General features: G+C 31.0%; 1 protein-coding gene and 1 long non-coding RNA gene across 2 annotated transcripts; one reads left to right on the top strand and one right to left on the bottom strand.

Moving 5' to 3' along the window:
- Positions 1–861: 861 nt before the first annotated feature.
- Positions 862–2,265, top strand: LOC143082227 (uncharacterized). Its single transcript, XR_012980329.1, has 3 exons — positions 862–997; positions 1,367–1,450; positions 1,944–2,265. It is a non-coding gene; the product is annotated as an uncharacterized LOC143082227 (long non-coding RNA).
- Positions 2,266–5,332: 3,067 nt separating this feature from the next.
- LOC143078732 (integrin beta-like protein C) lies at positions 5,333–16,110 on the bottom strand. Its single transcript, XM_076253682.1, has 9 exons — positions 15,894–16,110; positions 13,520–13,764; positions 12,300–12,475; positions 11,229–11,335; positions 10,524–10,795; positions 9,590–9,751; positions 8,920–9,053; positions 7,817–8,006; positions 5,333–6,223 (listed from the first exon to the last, which is right to left on the bottom strand). Exons 1-9 carry the CDS (start codon positions 15,999–16,001, stop codon positions 6,220–6,222), a joined length of 1,398 nt encoding a protein of 465 aa, XP_076109797.1. The 5' UTR covers positions 16,002–16,110; the 3' UTR covers positions 5,333–6,219.
- Between the last annotated feature and the right edge of the window lie 8,398 nt (positions 16,111–24,508).

The following is a 24,508-nucleotide window of genomic DNA, read 5'->3' as shown; positions in this document are numbered from 1 at the left end:
CAGTTTTGTCCCCGATTTTAAACTTCGATGTTACAAGACAAAACATGATTTAAGTTGGCCTAAAGACATGTGAGAAAGTTAAATATAACTATTTTTGTCAAAATCTAATTCTAACTAATTAATTTTTACATCCCAAAAAGGTCAAGATATGAGAATTTATCGATATTTGGCAAAATCGACTGGATTTCAACCAATTTTTGGACCAGAAAACATAGAGCTCAGGGGTCGACAAGCTAAATATTCAAATAAGATATGTGAATTGTCTCCACAAACATTCTTTTAAAAGATCTTTGTTGTCGACGTATGCGCTCTATATGTTTCCTGTCCAATAATCAATGGAAATTAACCCGTTGTCTTTGATTTTTTCGTGGAAAATCAATATGAATACAACTTATGACGTCATAACAAAACACAGGAACGTAAATTTTCAACAAAATGGCTTATTTCCTATATAGTCAGAGTTTTAGCTATAATTTATTGTGATATTAGTCGATGAATTCAAATTTGAAATATACGCTAAAAAAGGGGCCCATTTTAGGACCTTACCGAACCTACTCCTTTGGTGACCTAGAGATGAATTCTGCTCTTTTGTCGGATTGTTGTTTCTTTGACATATTCGCCACAAGTGTTTATATTTATTTTTATATGTTTTTATTGAAAAAAGGAAAATAAACCTTATTTGCAGTACAGTAAAAGACACAAAATCATATATTTGAAATGACCTAAACTGTTTAAAACAACAAATATTGAAAAATTCCAGATATATAGCGTGTCATGTGTGCCTGCGTAGTTAATTTTCAATAACATAACACTTTTCGTAGAAAATCACATGACAAATTGACAAGGACACCAGCTGTTACTGTTTGTACCTATATTTTAACAAAAAGATGTCACGCAAGTAGCTTTTGTAAAATTGTTACCAAAAGCAAGATGATGCCAGGACTACTATACTTCTGTTTCTGTTGTATCTTTGTTTATTCACTTGCCGATAATTGTGGTAAGCATCAAATTAATTGATACATCATTCTTAGTTTGAATATTTAACGTTTATTTGAACAAATGAGCTTATTATCAAATAAATAAACAAACAATAAACTACAGATAAATGAACTAATTAATTTTCATACAATAATTTTAAGACATTTTTACAAGTGTTCCAATCTTCGAAGAAAATTGAGTCCTGACAATTTACTCTATATCTTAGTTATCAATTAGTAAAGGACTGTATATCTTTTTGTGGCTTTCTATGTTTGACATAGACGCAAGAATAGGTGTGTAGATTATATAAACATAATAATACTGACATGAATAAACAAATTAAAATACATATCCTTTACTTATATTAACTCATGTTTGACAATTGCAGGTAAAACATTGAGCATACAAGAGGACATTCTCCATGCATTAGTCAGCATGCAAAGACCCTCGTGTGGAGGAAGCAAAACAAATGGTACGATGAAGATTTAGATTTGTTACTCAACTGTTTAAAGATTTGTCGTGTTTAATCATACTGTTTAACCCCATCTCATTCTGAATTTGGTTATATGAGTGTTTCGTATTTCATAATGTATATCATACTGTGTTTTTTCGGGATTTTGTTGGTACACAAATGTGACTGTTTGAAGTGTTTACGGGACCTTAAATAGCAAACTATGCGGTATTACACTTTGTTGAATGTTGTTTGTAGACCTATAGTTGTTAAATTCTAGGTCATTTAGTCTTTGAGGTAGAATTGTTTCATTGACAATCATATAAAATGTACATTTTCTTTTTTTTTTTATAGCATGTCAAAAGCCTCTTGTAATCTTGTTTTTCTAATTTGTTTCAACTGAGATAAAAATAAAATCAAAACCAGGAATTATTTGAAGAATATTATTTATGCTAAACATAGAATTTTGAATTTTAAATCAAATGTGTAACATATTAACATTGTTTAGTTTTAGGCATCACAAACGTCATTGTTTGAGAAGCAAAGTATGTCTACCTCCGTTGTAAATATCCATTTAAAATTAAAATAAAATCCGCTATATATGGACGATCAGAGGGTAAACACATCTGTCCTGAAGGTCCTGTACAAACAACATCTTGTAAATCGAAGACATCTGATTCAAAGATTAAAGCACAGTGCAACGGGAAAGAAATATGCAGAGTTCAAGCAGACCACAGGCAGTATGGTGATCCATGTGGGGGTACATACAAATATCTCGATGTGAAATACATGTGTTCTTAGTCTGTACCGAATGCAATAAAGTCTTAAAAATTTGATGTTTGTTATTGTATTTAATTAAACACAATACATCCTTTTTATTATCTTTGGTGAGAGGTATATGTGCTTCATAAAGAATCATAGTTTGAGTTTTGGCAAGGTATGTGTACAATCCTGCATTTTGATTTTTTTGTTTTTGTTACCTATTAGTTATGTACAAATAAGAATTCTTTGCTTATGATGAAGCATATAAAACTTCATGTTAGGATGACATACATAGATAGCCCACATTCTAAATGAAAGGAACATGGAAGTGAGTGTACGTTAACAAAACGGTAATTCATCGATGAAAATACGAGAAATTATCCCAACAGTACACAATATGTCAAGCTCTTATTTAAGTGGATAACAATTGCAACGAAATTAATCAAAGATCTGCCATTAACTCGCAATTATCTTTTAATAACGACAAACATTTGGAAGATATGACATACATGAACGACAGCAATTGGCAAGGTTCCTAACTGAGGAAAGACTAACGAGTGTGTGGCGTAGTTTATTTTCTGATATATTAATTCGCTTCCTTTCCAAATAACATCTATAACGGTAATCAATTTTACTGTATTTTTCAATATCAGTTGTGGATTTTGACAATTATTGTCTCATCTGTTAAACTCGAGCAAAGAAAATGAAAAATAAACGAATAATGTGTCTAGGAGACACATCTGAGGCCTTACCTGCATCTAACGTTATAAACGGATACATGCATAAATAAAGGCAACAGTAGTATACCGCTTTTCAAAATTCATAAATCGATAGAGAAAAAACAAATCCGGGTTACAAACATAAACTGAGGGAAACGTATCAAATATAAGAGAACTACGACACAACAGAGACACAACAGCGAAATGTAACACACACAGAAACGAACTATAATGTAACACGAGAATGGTAAAAATATTCATAGAATAAACTAATTTCTAATAAGATGCAGTTTACACTTTTTGTATTAGAAGCATACATGACAATTCGAACTTGATCTGTGTTTTGTGGTAATAAGCATTGCATAGTAGTTAATAACGTTTGATCAACTTTCAAGAGATGATCAAACTGAAATGAACGTTAAATATAACCAATTCATGGAATTAAATCCTAGCTTTGCATGAGAGATAAGTTCTTTAATTCAAGTTAATCTCAAAAAATCAAAAATCAAAAACCAATACAAGAAGAAAATAAATACACTCGTAGACAACGGAATAACAACAGAAAAAAAACACTAAGCCGTATCAGAAAAGCTCAAAGTAAATCAGATTAGACTAAAGCCGCATAAAATTACTGACAAGAAACCTTGCAGTCCTACTATTTATCTGTTGTTTCGGTTTTTTTATTATATAAAAGGACAACCACATCCCCACTTCATACTAAAATAAAATAGCTAAACGAAAACCAGTAATTACGGCAATGATACTAGTACTCATAATATAATTCTTATGAGCTGACAAAACAATAGTCCCGCATTATAGGCACTTCATAAGATTCCAATAGAACATAACAAAAATAAAAATCCACAATAGGACACCAAAAATATAAATGTGTTATTGAGAAAAAAAATAGATAAATACCATCGCATAATTAGATTCTGGTTTCACATTAAATAGTATACAGCATCTCCTTATTCTTTTATTTGATTTATATCATCGAATTTAAAATTAAAAGGCGTTATTTAATTGCATGTCCAATGTGATCATTTTTTGCATGTTAGTTTTAAATAAAAACAAAGGAAACAGGGGCGGATCCATGGTTTTAGAAAGGGGATAAGTAATTGAATCTATGATTTTTGAAAGGGGGAATTGACTGCTGAAAAGGAAAATTAATATAAATACTATTTGTGTGCTATTTTTTGCTGAAAAAATCATATAAATCGTGAAGAATTTAATTTTGTTTTGCAAATTAAAAAATAGGCATTTGCCGTCTACGCACCTTTGGATTCACAATGGGAATTGTAATGATTGTAAAAAATATGAACCCAGATTACTGTGTTGATCATTTTCATAATTACCATCATATCCACACTGGCCAACTATCACAATGAACAAGCAAACGCTATTTATAAAGTCGTTAAAATTTCGAAAAGAATTATATAATATGGAATTATGAATAAGTAAAGAATAGGGATTTATTAACGAATAAGGAATAAAAAAAAGAAATAAGGATTATGTAACGAATAAGGATCAGAGAATAAGTAACAAATAAGGAATATGTACCCAAATTGGCGACTCTTGATCGTGCGCATTTTTTTGAAGCAGAAACGCTTCATAAAACATGCGATTCGGTCAACGCTTTTACACTCTTTATAAATTTATAAAAAGAAGCATCTAATTGTCAATTAAATCAAGACAATTTCAACCAAAATTGAAGAGTGACTTGCCTACATACGGAATATATATCTTCCAATGGATACCATATCCCCGGGCTTGAGTTTCCTATTATGATTTCCTTGATAGAGGATTGCTGCTCATAAGGAAGCTATTAAACCAAGAGTTTCAAATAGTGAAATTGAAATCATCCATTCGAAAATTTTACGGACGCCATCACGAGTTGGTTGACTGTTATGGGATAACCGTTTTACAGATGTAATCGGATATGTTTCTTATGTCGTAACTACAATACCCTTCCCTTTTCACGAATTTGACCTACCGAATAAAGCTATTAACCGGATTTGTATTAACATAAGCAACACGAAGGGTGCCACATGTGGAGCAGGATCTGCTTTCCCTTCCGGAGCACCCGAGATCCCCTACAGTTTTTGGTGGGGTTCATGTTGCTTAGTCTTAAGTTTTCTATGTTATGTCTTTTGTACTATTATTTGTCTGTTTGTCTTTCTATTTTTAGCCATGGTGTTGTCAGTTTATTTTCAATCTATGAGTTTGACTGCCCCTCTGGTATCTTTCGTCCCTCTTTTACATAATTGTTTCACCATATTTTGTTGCTTGTTTTCTGTCTCACTGATTGGTGTCCTATTTTTGCGTGATTATAAAATTTGACATGTTTTACGTTTGAGCGCACAAACAGCCTTTTAATTCTGCATAACACATGATCTTATTTGATAAAATTAAACAAGTCATATTGATAAATATATACCAAAAGAAGTCTTTATTCGTATAAGTATATAAACAAAAGCACTACATGTAATGAAAAGAAAGTCTTGAATATATTTAAATACAAATATGTTTGTTTTGGAGTATATACAATAGATCCATGATAGTCTGTAAAATACGCCGTAATATGTTCTCGACAGGAACAATTGATGATTCGGTCAATCCCAGCGATAAAGGACAACATGCATGGGTGTGATATTTCCCTTGTTTGAAGCTGAAACTATTTTAAACAGTATCTTTACCTTGCTTTGCACTGCTTTCTTTAATGTAAAACTCTGCTTGCATGATCTTGTAGCATTATCAGTACACAAATTTGCTGTATATCTAATTTCCATTTATTTTTCATTATTGAATTTTAATGTCCCTCGAAAGCAAAATTTAACATTAATCAGCATTGTTACCCCTCGACTCCTGTTCGTGTTCGTGTTCAGTATTTTTTTTACAAGATATGCTATGTGTTTGTTAGCAAATTCAAAAAAAAATCATAACGTCTACAATATACATGTATCAGCATTAAAACCCAAAAAAATATTTATAGTATATTCAAAACGGGAAACAAATTTATAATAATATGTTGTTTAAACTTGTTGTATAAGAATCATACAGAAATAAGAAAAGATACATTTAGAAATAATGGTCGGTTGACAAATAGCAAAAATATTATGCATATAGTTCAATGAAATCTGAATATATACTTGAGACACGCTTAAACATGTTAGATTAAAAAAAAAGACACACGCGTTAATGTTTCTATCTGTCATTAAATGATGCATAATGATCATTAGATTAGTCTAGGAAAAGCAGATATGTATTTTAACAAAAACAAAATCCGAATATATTGACAAGTCCTCTTCTTTATCTGAAAAATATTAGAAATATTTCACTGTTATTTGTATATGTTACGTATTTGGCATGATACTGCATGAGTATTTGCTTATACATATTTTCTTAATCTACCTCAAATTTATTGACTGTTACATTCTTATCTTAGTTTTAAATGAGAAATATTTTCTACGATGTCAAAACATGTTAGTATTATTGTTACAGTCACAATTAGCAACAAGAAACAGAGAACACATTCATGTTCAACTAGTGATACGTGTTATGAAAATAATTAATCATGTTAACAATATTATAACAAAACGAGAGAAATCAAAGAATGTTGCAGTTTTATCCAATACCGCGTCAGGATAGTGTTTCAAGCTTTCATCACTTTACTGACTCTTGAGAATAAACTCATCATAGATACCAGGACTAAATTTAGTATATACGCCAGACGCGCGTTTCGTCTACAAAAGACTCATCAGTGACGCTCCAATCCAAAAAAGTTAAAAAGGCCAAGAGAAGTGCGTAAGGCAAGGCAAAATATATATTCATATTCAACACACCTTCATTTTTTCGGTTACAGTCAAAAGATTCGCCATTTTGTCCTACTTAGTTAAGTCAAATTGCGTTTATTGTTAATATGTGCTCGTTCCAAATATTCATAAATACTTGCCATTGACGATGTAAGGCAAACAATAAAAAAATTAAATTGGTAACTGTTTATCTCGCTCTCCCTTAATTTTTATTGTTATTGTAAAAGAATATCGAAATAACTAATGGCTACTTCTACAGGAATAATACTATTAAGGTAGCACTCCACAGTTAGGTGTGTAGTTTCGCATTTTGGCCCCTGTGGATTTTTCAAATATAAGAGATAGTGTGCAATAAAATTCATTTTTGGATAGCGGAGTATTAAAATACCCTTCGTATTGGGTTTATATGAACATCATGATTATATAATGTATGTAATATAGGCTGTTTTCTGTATGACAGTTCGTATTTGTATGTCCATACCATACATTGGTCCGGCAATTATTGTAACGTTTTTTTTCCAACTTTGTGTCGCACGAACTTTGTGATTAGATTTTACGAACAAATGAGGCGAAAGACACCCATTTTTTATTTGATCATTACGAAGATTTATGAAAACAGTTTCTAAAAAGGTATCACTCAAAGGCATTGAAATTCTAGTTTGATCCAAATTTTAGGGATATGTGACATGTTTACCCCCCTTTTTGCAATATTTTATGGTAAATAAATGCAGAATGTTGCCACGGATACACATAAAAGGAATTATTTTTCACCCTTTTAACTTTTGAAAATCAAATCTATGGAAGATACTAATTACATACATATGCACATGTATAACACAAACATATAAGGTTAATGTATTAGAAATCAAGGAATAGGAGATGATAAAACATTTTTTGGCTCATTTTTAATTTTATTTGCTAACTGTGGAGTGCTATTTAAGCTTTTCTCCCTCTGTCTATATCCCTCTTTGATTTTCACAGGAGACAAACAGAATAAATTTACGACAATGTATATCATACATATACAATTAATTTCATTCTACATAATTTACTTTAAATCCTTAAAATACCAAACTACGAGAAAAAATACTCACCCTTCAGTCTTACAAGATCCTACGTGTACACATGTTAAAAAATGCTGGCACCATTCAGTTCCGGGAGCACAGCGCATTATATATCCAGTACCAAGCTCGGTACACTGAACGAAATTAGAAGAGCAGCTGGTTGCCAGGTAAAAGAGTTTTGGGTCGCCTGTTGTCGCTTCAATGCACTTAGTATGCACTTCTATATTTAAAATAATCAACAAAATTTATTATCAAAAGCAGTGTATAATTTCAAAAATAAAAGCAAATTTGATTTACGATATGCAAATTTTGAAAATTAATTTCTTGTCATCAAAGTATCTATGAAAGGGATTAGGCTGCGAACTAAACACAGTGTGTAAATCATTTTCCTAGATTTAAACAGCCTAGACTGAGATATAAAAAGGCACATCATTTATGTATAACTGTTTTGTTAGCAGTTTACTCTTACAACATAAATAAAATAAAAAGAAAATGTGGTATAATTGTCAAAGAGACAACTCTCCACAAGAGCCCAAATGACACAAAAATTAACAAAAATATGTCACCGTACGGCCTTCCACAATAAGCAAAGTCCATACCGCATAGTCAGATATACAAGGCCCCGAAATGACAAATGTAAAACATTTCAAACGATAAAATAATGATTGTTCTTTGAATAATTGATGCAATAGAAGTTCATATCCAACAACAGACAATGTCTGCGATTTGCTAAAGCTGAAAATCGTGGCACTAAATCGTCCTGCACTTCGGCGGTCGCGCTAGATCACTCGACCACATTAGCTCGACAAAAATCAAGCTTTCGGTGCATGTACATTATATATAAGGCATGAAAATGGATTATTACAGATCAGCTGAATGCTCTATCGTAGAGGATCTTACAAATCTATGATATATTATGATCACAGATTTGCCATAAGTTAGGCATATCAGTACATTTATCACCAATGAATGTTTGATGTGACAAATTGAATAGATAGAGATGACAAATTTTAATATGATACTTTTTCCAATATGTTGAAAGATGGATAAATAAAATAATTGATTGAAATGAATCGAGATACAATTCAAAACATTATTTGAGATAATATTTTCAAGACCAAAAGTACACTTACTTTGCGGTGTTTTGAAAGCATTGCATTCAGGATTTAGAACAATCAAATTATCGGGTTCCGGGGTATCAGTCGAGACATCATCAGCCACCTCACCGTCTACCACGAGTGTAGCGCATGTCTGATCTGAGGTTTGACTGAAATAGAAAATTCGAAATTTAAATCAGCATCAATATCAGAATTTACAATTAGTACATTGAAAAATATCAGAATATAGTGATTTACAACGTGCAATATACTTTGGCATATGTAGAAAATACTTCATACTTTGGAGCAATATGTCTTCCATAAGCTTCATTAGCATTATTCCTTATCAAAACTCTATAAAGTTCATGTATGAAATTTTTTGCTGATTCAATTGAAAATAATTGTACATTAAATTGTATGCATTGAAGTATGATTTTAAGACATTAAGCTAGAGAATAAACCTAGGAAACCAAAGAGAGGTTAAAAAAGGAATTTACAGGAGCTTGTACGGCAAATAAAATACTAAATAATCGTCTAATTGATAAATGCAAACATGTCCTTGAACTGAGAAAACAAATACTCCAGAACTGTAAATTTAAAGAATGTATAGTCAGTTCTGATGTTTGATTCTCACTCAAGAATAAAGTGATGCCTAACACTACGAGTTTAATCAAAATCTCACGTTAATACATAAAAATATGCATACCCTAGATTATCAACTGCAGTGTAACAAAACAAATGGGTGCCTATCTGGGTTTTCATTGGTTCCCAAGTCACAGTAACAAACCATTCTCTTCCAGACGTCCCATATGGAAATATTTCAGATTTGATCATTCCAATTGGAGAAACAGTGTCAATTGCTGTAATTCTAATTACATGTAATAAATCAAAAAAGAAAAATAAATAATACAATTTTTGACATATGAGTTTGAATGTCCCTTTTTATCTTTCGTATCTCTTTTATATCGTTTACAATTCTGCTTGATATACGATACAAATATATTTTGTTTTCAAAGAATGATTTAAAAAATCATATCAGGGTTTATATTTATAATTTAATGATAAGACAAAAATTATGCATTTTGCCTAATAGATACATATAGTTTATGACTAAGTAAAATATATTATGTCGATGAAACGAAGTTTGTACTAAAAGTACTATGAATATCCAGCATAATTTTTAAAATGATTATCATGTTCTGGTAAAAGCTGAACATTAATAACCTTGCAAAATACAGGATAAAAATTAATATTCAGCTATACAAAATGCAGTAAATAATTGTGTACAAAAGTGCAGATAAATTAAAAATAAGCAAGCGTAGCAACGGATGAAAATACATTGTCGATCTGCAAAAAATACAAATAATCGAAAGTAAGTAAGATTTTGAATAAAAATTTAACAATTTTTATGTATTTTATTTTTTGTTTCAATTATGGAGTTTTCAAACTTGAGACTACACGAGGTTGCATTCATGACGATTATATTACAGAACTGCTTCCTTATGATTGTTGTATTCACTGAAATTCCACAAATATAGTATTTTGCCCAAACAGAAGATACATACTAGTATTAATTTTTTGTACTTAAAATGGTCATTTTCTTTAGCTGCTCCATGTAAAGCTTACAAAATATTGCATACCTTAACGTTGCCGCACCACTCCTAGCAATAATCGACTCATTAAAAATCTTGTAGTCAGAAATATGATGAATCGAGCCATCAGTTATTATATTCGGTGGTAGAACTGGTCTGGATTCGCATGATGCGCTTGAATTAGTAACGACAATCAAAAACTGCAAAGAAACGCTGCTGAGAGGAGCTCTATCAGCAGATTTCTGGAAGTCTTCGATTTGCAAAGCTACAGCATACCAACCCATTGATCTTGTTGCATTATAGCTCAATACACAGGAACTCTAAAACATCAAATGAAATGTGTCTGTATTAGTGAATATAAAAAAGAGACACTCTAGCTGAAAATTTCTGTTGATTCAATACATTATATAATATAACTTCGTTTATAGAAAGACACGAAATTACATTAAAAAAATACATTCAAGTCTAGATTTCCTGTATTGTTCTTATTGCGTCATATTTTTTTATATTAAGTGCCTTATTCAGCTAGGTGCTATAATACGGAAAATTAATAAAGAAAGTTTATTAACCCAATGTAAGGTTTTTTGTCCGTGTTTTACTATTTTCCCCAACTTTTGATATCATTTGAATGATATCAGAATGCTCTTCAACTTTGTACTTGTTTGGCTTTATAACAATTTTGATCTGAGCGTCACTGATGTGTCTTATGCAGACGAAACGAATGTGTTTTCATCTACATTTTATAATATTTACCTCATCTAAATAAGAGCCACTTAGTGTTTCACAAACACCTCCGCATTCATCAGTTGGAGTTAATTTAGACCATCGACACTTTACAACATCACCGTCATCATCAGAAACTACAAAATGAATATAAATGTTATGCATGTAAAAGGGTATTAAAGGTACCAGGATTATAATTTATTACGCCAGACGCGTGTTTCGTCTACATAAGTGACGCTCATACCAAAATAGTTCATTTAAGCTTTGTTTGAAACTAGTTCGAATTTTCTATTTTTATAATTTGAGTCATAACTCGAAATATCCCTCGTTGTACATTTGAGTTTATGAATGATAAATAATCGGTGTGATAAGTTTGAGTCCTACCTAACGGTAGTAGAAACAAATCTGTCTAAGTGTTACAATAATTAAATTTTCCTTAAATTCTATTGTGCATTGATTGGTTGTTTATGTTAAATTGTCACTCTGTACAATCATTAATTTTTTATGTTGATATTACAATGTTCCAAGGTTAACGTAATTTTTGGGTATTCCAGATTTTCCTGACATGTAGTTTTTCACTTAATACTGCCATGTTTTATAACCGAAAAAAATATATATTTAGCAGTTTTATATGTACTTTCCAAAAATATAATCACATACACAATTATAAAATGTTAAGAACGCAGTAAAATGATTTCTTTCAAGTTTAAATTGGGATTTCTTGAAATCTTGAATGAAGTATTTGTAAGTTAATTTAGATAAAAATAGTGAAAAGGTCCACAAGAACAAAAATAAACAGCCATACTTCTTGAAGGCGTCACGCTTTACAACTCTTTTTTATATGATTTGTTTATCATAAACAATGCTTAAACTGAGAAATGATTTAGAGACACCAAACTCAATTTTAAGGACAAAATTCTTTTAGAATTCGATCTATTTTCTAAAGGTAAAAATCCATATTGTGATGCTATACGTGTACTCAATGCATTTATACCTCTATTTCTGCAAAATTGGTTGATTGTATATCTTTAAAGGTAAATGATAGAACGAATAGCGTATTCAATTTATAAAAAAAAAATGGAATATATAAGATTAACTTACCAGGTATTTTGAGTGTATAGTCACATCCATAACTGAATCTTACTACAGGCTGCATCGCAGAGATTGGAGAGGAATTTATTTTTCCAGTGTCTTGTCTTACGGTCAGATTTGCTGTAGTCCGCATCCTCCAATCTGAACCGCCTTCAACTAAAGGTATCCAACAACAGCTTGAAAAACTTTAAAGAAAAAAAATATATTACAACTTTTTTTAGGACTTAATTCCAATCGGCCATCCTCGGGTGACTCCGCTCCTCTCTGTTAGGAGAGGTACGGAATCGGCCGAGTTGTGACGAATGACTTAATTCATAATATACTCCGTTAAACATCTGATTGAAACATTTTAGCGATATCAATATGTATGTTAATATTCATATTGAATGATTATACATACCACAAAATATCAAGTTCACTTGACGACAAAAACGGCAAAGTTTACTTTTGAACGCTACACTATTTTTCTTTGACATGATTTTTGTTAGGGTCTTGAGTGGCATGGGTTTAGATATTCTCTGATGTTTTTTCATATTTTCATATTTCACAGCCGATTGTGAAAAAAATGTGTCTTTACTTGTTAAATAACTGTTCTCGGCAAACGATTGGTCGAAACTTAATTTTGACGTCTTTGACGTCAAATTGTCTTGGTTTCTTCTAAATTTACTATTGGGACGTCATGAAAAAATCATCAACTGTTCAAAAAGCTCGGCAAGCCTCTCGCTTTAAATATTAAAATATAACAGTCTCGACTAACGTAACGAGCTTGTTGCAGTGGCAGCTAAAGTGAATTGTGGGTAAATTGTACAGATAAAGATAACCAAAAAGATAAAGAATTTTCCCCTCATCATCTAGTTCCCTTTTAATTTAATCATAGTTCAAGTCTGAAGTGGTGTCTTCGTTATTATTTATGTAACTGCATTGTTAATCTTGGAAATCATCTACTGATAGCGTAAAACACGTTAAAGCCAACTTTGATCATCGATTATTTCTCAAACTGATGCTTTATCATCAAATAGTCTTTAATTTTTTCGAGTTATAGTCTAATTATATTTAATATATAACCCTGTAAGTGATAAAACAAATGACGCAAATTAACATATGTCCGTAAGTACATGTTAAGCATTAATTTTGTACGAATTTCTATTGAATACCATTATATTGATTTGGTCCTCTATATATCATTTTCCCGCTTTCCAACTTTTTCGACCAATGGCAAAAAAACATACCCAAAAGTAAACAGGTTGTTACTTGACGCTGACAGGTTATACTTTACGCTATTGGTTCCTGATGTCCAGTCTTCAGTAGCACTAAAATCAGTGCAGTAATAGGACATTGTGGTAATGGTATCACTGCATCCTTTTACACATTGTAAAGAACCTTCGCCAGATAGCAATGATCCGTTCCTTATTGTGTTTGCATCGCATGTGTGTCCAGAACTCGCACGAAAGGCAACTCTATAGTTAAGCTCTATCTGAAATACGAATACAAAGAAATTAGAAATATAAGTAAATATGACATCAAGCAAACTACAAATCGTAAGGTCATTATGACGTTGATGTAATAAACTTATCATTTATAGGAGGTTTAAAATTGTTTACACAGAGGTGCGTTTTGTGTAGAAAAGGACTTAACAGTGACACTCATATAAAAAAAATGTTATAGACCAAGATAAACTATGCGTCGATACGCTGTATTTTTTTTTGCTCGAACAATACACAAACTATGGAAAAACGGCAGGTTTTGTTACTAAAAATGTATGCTGCATAACAACTAAAACAATATATACGATCATGCAGTAAAAAAGACCTAAAATTCAGTTGAAAAAAATCGTCTTTCTTTTTTCACTTAAAGAAAAAGGAATATTTTTAAAGGATCCGTCGTGCAGAAATGATATTTTCCACACTTTGTGAAATGTGAATTTGATCATCTGGATTTTTTAAAAACCTTATTGGATAAGTTTTCGATTAAAAGTAATTACAATCCTGTATCATCCATTCAGAAGCCGTACAGGATCAATTCTGAGCACAATCTGGGGTCAAAAACAATGTTGATAAATAATTGCGCTCTGTTTAACCTCTATAATAATGTTAGGGGAAATTAAAAAAAAGAGAAATTTCTTTACAATGATAAACGATCATATCGTAAGAAAGATTTTTTTCACTTTCCTATATGGATGTTGTTTAATTGACACTTAAATTATATTTATGATTTTACAATTACACAAACGTCAATATTTTTAATTCTATACATTTATGAAAACTTATTGTACGACTTCTTGTCGAAACTTTTCTTATAGTTTGACAATATGCAAAATTTTGCCTTTCGTATACTGATAATGAGATTTCAAACTAGGTCTGTTTGATGTTTATAATTGATATTGTAATAAATACACTAACCATAGATACCAGGATTGAAAATTTGTATATGCACCAGACGCGCTGCGTTTCGTCTACAAAATACTAAAAAAAAGTTACAAAGCCAAATAAAGTACGAAGTTGAAGAGCAATGAGGACCAAAAGTTCCTACAAGTTTTGCCAATTAAGTGTGAGAGATTCACTCATAAGTTGCAATTATATTTGGACAAGGTTTCAGTATCCAGAGGCACTCTCAGATCGGATTTTTTTTTCTTTCGTCCTAATGTTAGTTACATTTTATACGCGTCATGCTTATTCGATTAATCAAGCTATTTTTAACTTAACTTGTAAGTGTATTCTTATTTTTGGCGTGAACACCACCTGTCCAAGTTGAGAGGAGGGGTTGTTGTATGCCTATAATAAGTATGGATTCTGTAATTCAGTGGTTGTCGTTGGTTGCTCTTTGTCATTTTAAATGTTTTGAGGTTGAGATTTCTCTAACTTCTGTCCACAGATTGGTTAATATGGGATATTCTATTGCTGTTAACATTTCTGCGAAAGAAATAGGAAAATATTCAGGGTCACCGGATTCGGTTTTGCTGTCTAAATAATTTTAGCTTCAGTAATGTCCGAAAATATACGATTTTGCAACGAGAGAAGTGCTTTCACGTATTGTAACTCTCAAATTGTCCATTTGGTTTTCTTTAGTTCTTCACATCTGAACAACTTGATTTCATCTGCATACTGTGATTCCATATATAATTGAAACGGATGATCTGAGAAATACCATATAATTTTTTTTTTAAATTCTGTGTATGGATAATCGAAAAATGAAAATTATATTTTATACAATTCATTGCGACAGACAAAACATATTCGATCTGTAAAGAATTACAACCTCATGTTGCAACAACCATAGATAAAGCCGACGACAACAGCTATCACTAAACTAATGAAAGCTGAATTTTATAAGGCATAATGAACCGAAATATTTAGGTCGAGAGAAATTGTGAGACAGACTTGTCTCGATAATACGATACAAAAGCATGGGTTCAAATCCAGCTGAGGGCATTGAAATTACAGAATATGTAACAACATAATTTCCAAAACTTTTATTCAAGCTGTTTTTTGTATAATTTTAATCAGTTTTTTATTATCATTATTTGTAAAAAAAAATGTTCTTTATTAACAAAAAACATACATTTTTTATCAGAGTTTTTTTAAAAAGTTGAATCTCTCCTCTCACCTGATTATTTTCTGTTGGCTTCCATGATATAATGCCTCCACGAAAATGACTGCTTTCTACCAAGTAGAATAAACAGGTATACAAAAATGTTGAAGGAAAAAGCATCATGATTAAAAGCTGATGTATTTCATATGGTTAGCCAAACCTCCGATGTCTTGGTGGTACACGTCTGTTGTTTTATATGTTCCTTTTACAACACATGGTGCCGTATTGCCAAATTGATTGGCTAACAAACCAGTTAAATATTTCATGAAAGCAAGTGTTAACCATCCTACGAGTTCCAAGAATCAAACTTGATCATACAAAAGATTTTATAAACAAGTACCTTAAGAGTATTTCACAATTCTCAAAACTGCCATTTCTTCGTAAAACTTTGTTTTTCTTAAATACGGTAACATAATTACCTGCAAATTTGCGCTTTTAACCATTGCAGCTAACAGTAATCAAATATCACAAAAGTCAATCTTTTTTAAAATTATTATGTAATAGTTCAGCCCATATCATTTGTATTCCTTTTTTAACCATCAGATCACTTTTGTATAAGAAATCAAGAAAGAAAAAACTTAAAAGTGACTTTTTTCTAACGATTTCAAACCGGACATATATATAATATAGTTAATTGCTATTAATTAGTATTGCAATGTGCATTGTGTTTAAATGTAATATCAGTATTTAGTTCTATTATAATCTTAAATCAATCCTATTTCTATCTTATTTTTTAGATATAAATTTTTAAATATGACGTCATTTGTCATTGTGCTGTTTCAGAAATTCAAATATCTGCGTGACGTAATATTGTGCCTTTTCATCACTTCGCATGTGACGTCATTGTTATGACTTTTTGCGTTCAGGCCTGGACTGAGTCGGGTGTGTCTATTTTCTGTGTTGGTCTTCAATGTATTATGTATTCGAGTTTTGTTTTCTGTAATTAGTTAAGATTTAGTTGTATCATGTAAATCTTAAATATTCATTTGATAAAATTTACTGTTTGCAATAGCATAAACTGTTCTATATAATAAGGATGTTCTTATCACAAGCATAAACCCCAGCCGTATTTGGCACAACCTTTTTCAACTTTTGATCCTCAGACCTGAACAACTTTGTACCCCCCTTGTTTTTTTTTTTTTTTTACTTTACAACTTTTATATCTGGGCGTCACTGGTAAGTCTTGTGTGGACAAGGCGTGTTTTTGACGTATTGAATTTTAAACCTGATGCCTTTTGTTATCTATTATTCATGTGTTTCTTTGCCTAATACGTTCTCCTATTTATTTGTATTGTAGTCCTGTATTATTATGTTCTCATTTTAATGTTATATTTAACAATTATTTAACAATGCCATCAAAGTGTGAGGTTTGGCATGCCACAAAACCAGGTTCAACCCCGCATTTTTTCCTTTAAAAGTGTCCTGTACCAAGTCAGGAAAATGGCCATTGTTATATCATAGTTCGTTTCTGTGTGTGTAACATTTGTACGTTGTGTTTCCGTTGTGTCGTTTGTTTTCTCCTATATTTGAGTGTGAATTCACATTACTATAAGACGTGTCACGGTACTTTTCTATCCCAAATTCATGTATTTGGTTTTTATGTTATATTGGTTATTCTCATCGGATTTTGTCTAATACTTGGTCCGTTGCTGTGTGTGTAACATTTTAATGTTGTGTCGTTGTTCTCCTCGTATTTTTAATGCGTTTCCCTGAGTTTTAGTTTGTTACCCCGATTTTGTTTTTTGTCCATAGATTTATGAGTTTTGAACAGCAGTATACTACTGTTGCCTTTATTCTATACCGTTCATTTCCCCCCATTATGACTAAATAATATGAACAGTATTAAAAAAAAACTTTTGAGTCTTTATATGAAACCAGTCTATTTAGACTCATATTGTATACCACGATAATTAGTTTTGTTTAAACTAGAATTTGGGTATGCTTGAATTCAATGAAACAAAATAAGAACATAGTGTTAAACATAAAAACAAAATCAATCAAAGTCATAGGTTTGATCTAAAATGGAGAAAAATCTCTCGACCCATTACAAGTCAAAAGCAGCTCCTAGCTAAAAAGCACACTCATAACAACATATTGGTAAGACAAATCTCATGATTGCTTTGAAATATAAATATATACTCTTAATGATTGGAATACAATCAACATTTATGGTTAAAAAAATATTGTTGTATTAAGTACTTTGAAGCTTTTAGAGAACGTTATTCAATTATGTTGTGCATACAAAAATGATCATATCATGTTTATTGTTTTCAAAACTTTCTTTAAATCAGTAAACATCATGACACTGGATATAATTTGTTTTAAATTTAGCTGCAGAAATATCACACCAATACACGTTTCTTTGTGATGAGCAATGAAAGAGTGCCAGACTTATTAAATTCTAAATTATTAAGTCGCCAGGATAAGATTAGTATTTGTAAAGATTAATGTATTGTCATGTCGAAACTTATTAATCATAAAACACAATATTACCAAAAACTATTAAAAGAATATCAAATTACTTTAAATGATTAAATCAATAATGAGGTTTTCACTCGAAAAGTTGATCTAATCTTGCTCTTTAAAGTGCCAACGGTTTAAATATGACACTTTTTTATTTGAATTGTGGCATTTTAAAATTATATAGTTTATTGCCTAAGAGACCAAAGTAACAGATTTCAGTTGCATGCATATCGGGTGTTGCAAAAGTTAACCAATCATTGACTTTAATGAGATTGCAAGTCATTTATCAAAAAATGCAGTGTAACGATACGTCTCAATACTCTTTATAAACAGATTTTGTGTCGTTCAGATTTGTTTGCAGACTTTGCAAATGAATACAAAGACTCATACATAAATAACTAATTAAAATACTTTTTGTCAGAATAAATACTCTTCTTTTTTATTTTGCATAGATATTGACGAATAACTAAATCATTCTTGCAAAACAATAAAAACATATAACACATTGGTATTGAAGGGTTTTGTAAATAACTTAAGATGTTGTTAAATAACGTGGCTTATGTTACTATACTTATTAATCCCTTTCTAGAGTTGTATTTTGATTTGATATTGAAAAAATATTAAATAATCGGATCTGTAAAACAATACCACTAGCCATCTGAGTTGTCACCAACTATTATGTGAAATACCTCCTGTTTTATTTTGAGGTTCTTTTACTGATCTTGCTGATATAATAAAAATATGATGAGATATACAACAAAATAAATAAACAATCATATGGCCATACTCATTCAACAGGTATGTAGTATACAAAAGTGTGCTAAATTTGATTATTTTCGAAAAGGCTAATCTAAGCATTTCTGTTCAATAATGGAATTAAGATAAAGTCATTTGATACTTTTAAAAATTAAAAATGAATTGCTGATGTTAACTATAAAGCAATTGTTCATGCGTTATTTAAAGACACTTAGCTTAATCTTATCAAAATATTCAGAATTGTACTGCAATACAATTATTCCCTTCCCGTACTATAATTCGCCGATTGCTTTTTCATATGAAGTGACCATAGCCATCTGACCACTATTTATTTCATCGCAATTGCGAGGGAAATCCATGATAAATAAGAAGGTCAACAAACGTGGATTTTAAAAGTGTTAATTGATTATTAAATAACAATTTTAATATACAAAAATATTAGACAAATTCTATGACAAAGTTTAATTAACAAATGGAAAATGTACCAAAAGTAGCATTGCGTTTTATTATGAAAAAAAGAAGATGTGGTATGATTGCCAATGAGACAACTCTCCACAAGAGACCAACATGGCACATAAACTAACAACTATAGGTCACCGGACGACCTTTTACAATGATATGGCATGTCTATAGTTTCAATCTTTTGTCATCTGCTTCACGATTCTTTGGTGATTGTAATATCATGCTCGGTAAACTTTGGCTATAAAACACTCACTGAACGAAATATGTTTTGACGATTACGTGTTATGCATTCTTTAAAAATATAAAGCAATCGTGCATAGAGAACTATGATTAGAATATATAATTGCATTGCTTTAAAGATTTCCTTAACATTATAAATTCAAGAAACTAGTTTCATATGACTTGTAAAACTTACCTTTGATATTTTGTATTATTTGCCAGAATTTGAAATATCTTCTTTAAGTTGGAAACGTATAGATGACATCAAACATCAAAAACATTGCAGAAACCTCTTGGCTACCAATTGTTTGGTCAATGTTTATTATATATATCGCAATATGATTCTTTATTACGATCATTGCACGTTTTAAAAAAAAATCTTCTAACTATTTTCATCAAATGTCACTATTTCAAACACATTTTGAATTTTGGCAAACATAGTCTCAATAATTGAATACCTTGTCTCTGAAAATTGATTAAAAAGCTTATAAATCGTGTAGCAATTATTTTCTGTGTACTCGACTTTATTGGTGATAAATGTAAGAAATAAGTTTAAGGAGGTATTCAAATATCGCTATCATATAATGTCTTTTTAAAATTAAATTTGCTTAACAAAACATTCAATTTGAATTTTCAACTAACATAATATTTATTCGAGGCTAAATAAATGCATCTTTTTAAAATTTTCATAACGGAGCTAAAATTGAAAGTATTGAACAAAACAGTACAGTTTCAGCCATGTTTTCTACTGAATTTTAATGCTGGCATTTTTAAAATGGTTCAAATTTTTGAATTGTCCTGCTGAATAAATCAAAATCCCTAGGTTTAACAAACCATTTTTAGGTACGAGGCAGTCGTTTTACACTTAAACTGTTGATTAGTTTTATCATTTTATTTGTACTTCCCGATTTAGATTTTGCTATGGGGTTTGTTATTTTTTATATATTTTGTTTCATTAGCAATGAAGTCGATTTTTATTTGTTGTTTCAAAATAATATTTGGATTGCAGCCTCTATACATCTTTCATTCTGAATTTTGTCAAATACATTGTTTGATCTTCAATGGTTTAAGCGCTAAAACTACTTTTTGTGAAACCCGGACCATGACACATTCAGCTATGTTAATATTTATTCTGAAAAAGAACTAAATATATATAACTCGAAAACATCACACACATGAATAGCATCGTTTATCGAGTTTTTAAAAGCTTCAAAATACCAATAGAAGTATTAGGTCCAACGACGGTTGATCAATGTATTGCAGAAGACGATTATATCCAATCGAATCACTAAGGCTCTCAGTCATTGGAATACAAAATGTATGCTAAAAAACACCAAAGCCAGTATTTTTATATTGGTAGATTTTTTAGACTAAATACGATAATCATACTCGAAGTTATTATGACCGCAAGGAATTTTTCTTGCTTCTTATTCTTCTCTTTTTCGATAAGACACCGACTAACTGGAAATTATGTCTTTCCTATGTTATCAAATGCTCATCAAGATTTAGCATTAGTGCGATTACAGGATATATTGTACCACTCACCCATTGTGCTCCTGGTATCTTTTTAACGAACTGATGCTTATCTTCTGCTTCTCAAACACATAATGAAACATAAAGTAGATATCGGTTAATTAACATTATGATCTTAGGAATTGTCACTTTGCATCAACTTTTTTGGTTCGGTACATGTAGTAGGCAAAATCAAATCTGCTAAACACGATAAAAATTCTATTGTATTTCAAATGCAATCAAATAGGCAGATAAAAATCTGCTATATAAAAACAATAACTTCAATAGTAATCGCGAACAGATTTTAATGAATCTGCCGTACTGATAGTCGATAATAGGGTCTGTCCCTTTAATATATATGTTCTATATGGTTTTAAGACTTTCCTTAACACTTTCTGTTTATCAATAAAATGGTAAGGCAACATATGTTTTGGAACACTCAAAACTAAAGTAAAAGATAGATGAAAGAAACCAGAGGCATACATGTATTCCTGAACCAAGTCAGGAATATGACAGTTGTTAACTGATCCATTCGTTTGATATGTTTGAGCTTTTGATTAAGCCATTTGATTATGGAATTTCCTTTTTGATTTTCCTAGAAGTTCGTTGTTTTTGTCATTTTCCTTTTTTTCAAACTCATAGATCGAAAAGAAACTGACACCGCCTTGGTTAAAACGGAAAAAGACAAACAGACAAACAATAGTACACAAAACACAACTACGTCAACGTAGAAAATTAAAGACTGACCAACAAGAGATGAAAGTCAAACTTATGTACTAACAAAATAAACTAAAAACAGAAACTCTGCATCAAATTGGCTTTGAAACAAATTCGAATGAAATAACCTTAATAATGAACATGTTTTGGCACATGATTGGTGTTAATACAGAAAAGGTAAAAAATAACTATAAAGTTTTGAAAAATGGGCCTTACTTTTCAATTTATCTCAATTTTGAGCAAAACTCTTCAGTGAATCGATTAATATATCATGTTTTGATAAGGTTCGAATAATCAAATCTGATATGAAAAGTGCTCTTTAAAAACACTTGATTACATATAAGATATTTTCACTGTGTGAATATTGTTATCTCATTCCGAATGCGCATAGAAAACCACTTGTCATTCTAAGTCTAATCTATTAGCAGATTCTCCCTCTCCGTCATACACAGGATTATAAACGAACAGTTTTTCAAGGTTAGATCTTGATCATCTACATACATAATTGCAACATTCACTTTTTTCTAGATGGTGAACATAAAAAAGAACATTTTCGATCATGTTAGCCATTACGGAGAAATCGCCATCACCTTCTACCTCCATGTATCTGACGCAGTGATAATTGGAGTTAAGAAAAACCTTTAAAGATTATGGATGGATGAACATGGCCTGACTCGATTCTGACATCATATGTGGTGTGACGAATTTTAAATGTCTTACATGTATGTAACTTTTCCGTAACAAATATAACAATATGGCTTCTAAGCTGTTGATTACAGCACCACCTCCTGATGTATTGTAGGTGTGTTTGTGTGACTCCACCACCCATTACAAATGATTCTTTTAAGTATCAAACTTATAAACTAAAATAATCTCTTACTTCCTATCGTATTGTAAGGTAAACTAAAGGGTAATAATTACATTAGATGTATGTTTCATTATGGTACATTATTCTGATTCAATTTGGCTAACTGCACATCACGTGTTATTCCTTAAGCAATTGCATTACACAATAAAACTTATCATTCATGATAACACGAGGTCCGACAATAAAGTGCACAGGTGAATTAAATAAAAAATTGATAAAATTCGTGTTTTCATGATCCTAGCTAAATAATGTAATTATAAGTATTGAATGCTTCTTTTTGTATCTTCATAGGGTTGTAAGAGCGTTGACCGTGCGCACATTTTTACAATAAAGCGCTTCCGCGCTTCATACAAAATGTACTTCGGTCAACGCTTTTACACCCCAATGAAGTTACAAAAAGAAGCATTCAATTCTTAAATGAAAACAACGCCAAGATGATTATAAAATTTTAGATTATCCCACTTTGATTTTTAAATGAAAATATTTCCGCAAACTAAAATGTCTGGATTGCTTTAATGACTGTTGTTTAAACTAAAAACATAAATGTTTTTTTTTTATACAAAAGACTATCGTATGTGTTCATTTTATTCATATAAATTATGTTGGCTTTGAATAAAATACTTTTCTGTGTTTTAGTTAGTGAAATGTCTGCTAGGGGCCTCGGTCGTCGAGTTGTTACTACGGAAATCACTAGCCAGTCAACACTGAGGTTGTGAGTTCGAACTCCGCTTGTAAGGGTGCACTCGACTCCAATCTTAATTGACAAGGATTGTCAGTTTTCCTATCGAAGGTCGGTGGTTTTCTCCGGGCGCTCCGGCTTCCTCTACCAATAAAAGTTGGCTGCCACGAAATATTCTAAATGTGGTGCTTTAAAGTGCCGTTAAAACATCACAAATCAGTCAAGCAATCTTTGCCGTTTCAATTTCTGGTTCATGATTTCTTTTGATAAAAGATTTGTAAAAATTGAAGATATGTCTTGTCAGAATGACGATGTGCCGATTGTTGATGGAACGACATACACACTCTTCATGCCTTCCCATGGTTAATTAACTTGCAAATATTATCATTTTAACATAAATTGATATATAAATCTTCATATTGTAGAGCTATTTAAGGTTTTTTTTTATTTGTTAGGATTTATACAAAAATATAGACTTAATTTGGTTAAATGATGAACGATGGAAAACCATAGTATAAAAAAAGATATTATGAAGGCAATAGTTATCTTAGATAAAACCTATCTTTGTATTATCTACTATCAGAAGAAAAATACACGAAAGAAATATTTGATAAGTCAACCTATACGATCGACATAGATACCATGTAAAAACTATTTTTTAAATTTTTATGGCGCGCTCCAACATGGCGGGTCCCTATTCCATTGCCTGCATAGTTCCGAATCTTATTGATTGTTGTATGACAATTTGATTGCTAAAGGCAACTAGTTATGTTGGAACCCTTTTCAATTATTTTTTTTACTGTCCACTGGTTCACTTCTTACTTAACATTTTCTTTCTTGAACTATGTTAACTTTTTGGAAGGAGCAAATTTTTACAAAATTTAAACAAAAGTGAAAATTTAAAACTTGGACAGTACAGAGATGCCAAAAAAAATCTTTCTTTGTTTAATTCAT

The sequence above is a fragment of the Mytilus galloprovincialis genome, chromosome 1 (genome assembly GCF_965363235.1).
Source record: "Mytilus galloprovincialis chromosome 1, xbMytGall1.hap1.1, whole genome shotgun sequence".
NCBI classification, from domain to species: Eukaryota; Metazoa; Mollusca; class Bivalvia; order Mytilida; family Mytilidae; genus Mytilus; species Mytilus galloprovincialis.
The sequence above is the reverse complement of the archived record's forward strand: the minus strand, read 5'-3'. Positions and strand labels throughout refer to the sequence as shown.

Bases quoted from the DNA above. Each gene is read 5' to 3' on its own strand.
- LOC143078732 (XM_076253682.1), bottom strand. From the start codon at position 16,001: ATGATGCTTTTTCCTTCAACATTTTTGTATACCTGTTTATTCTACTTG. The intron at 13,765-15,893 runs GTGAGAGGAGAG...TTCGTATTTCAG, and splicing joins AGCCAACAGAAAATAATCAG to ATAGAGCTTAACTATAGAGT. The intron at 12,476-13,519 runs GTATGTTTTTTT...TTTTCTTTAAAG, and splicing joins AACAACCTGTTTACTTTTGG to TTTTTCAAGCTGTTGTTGGA.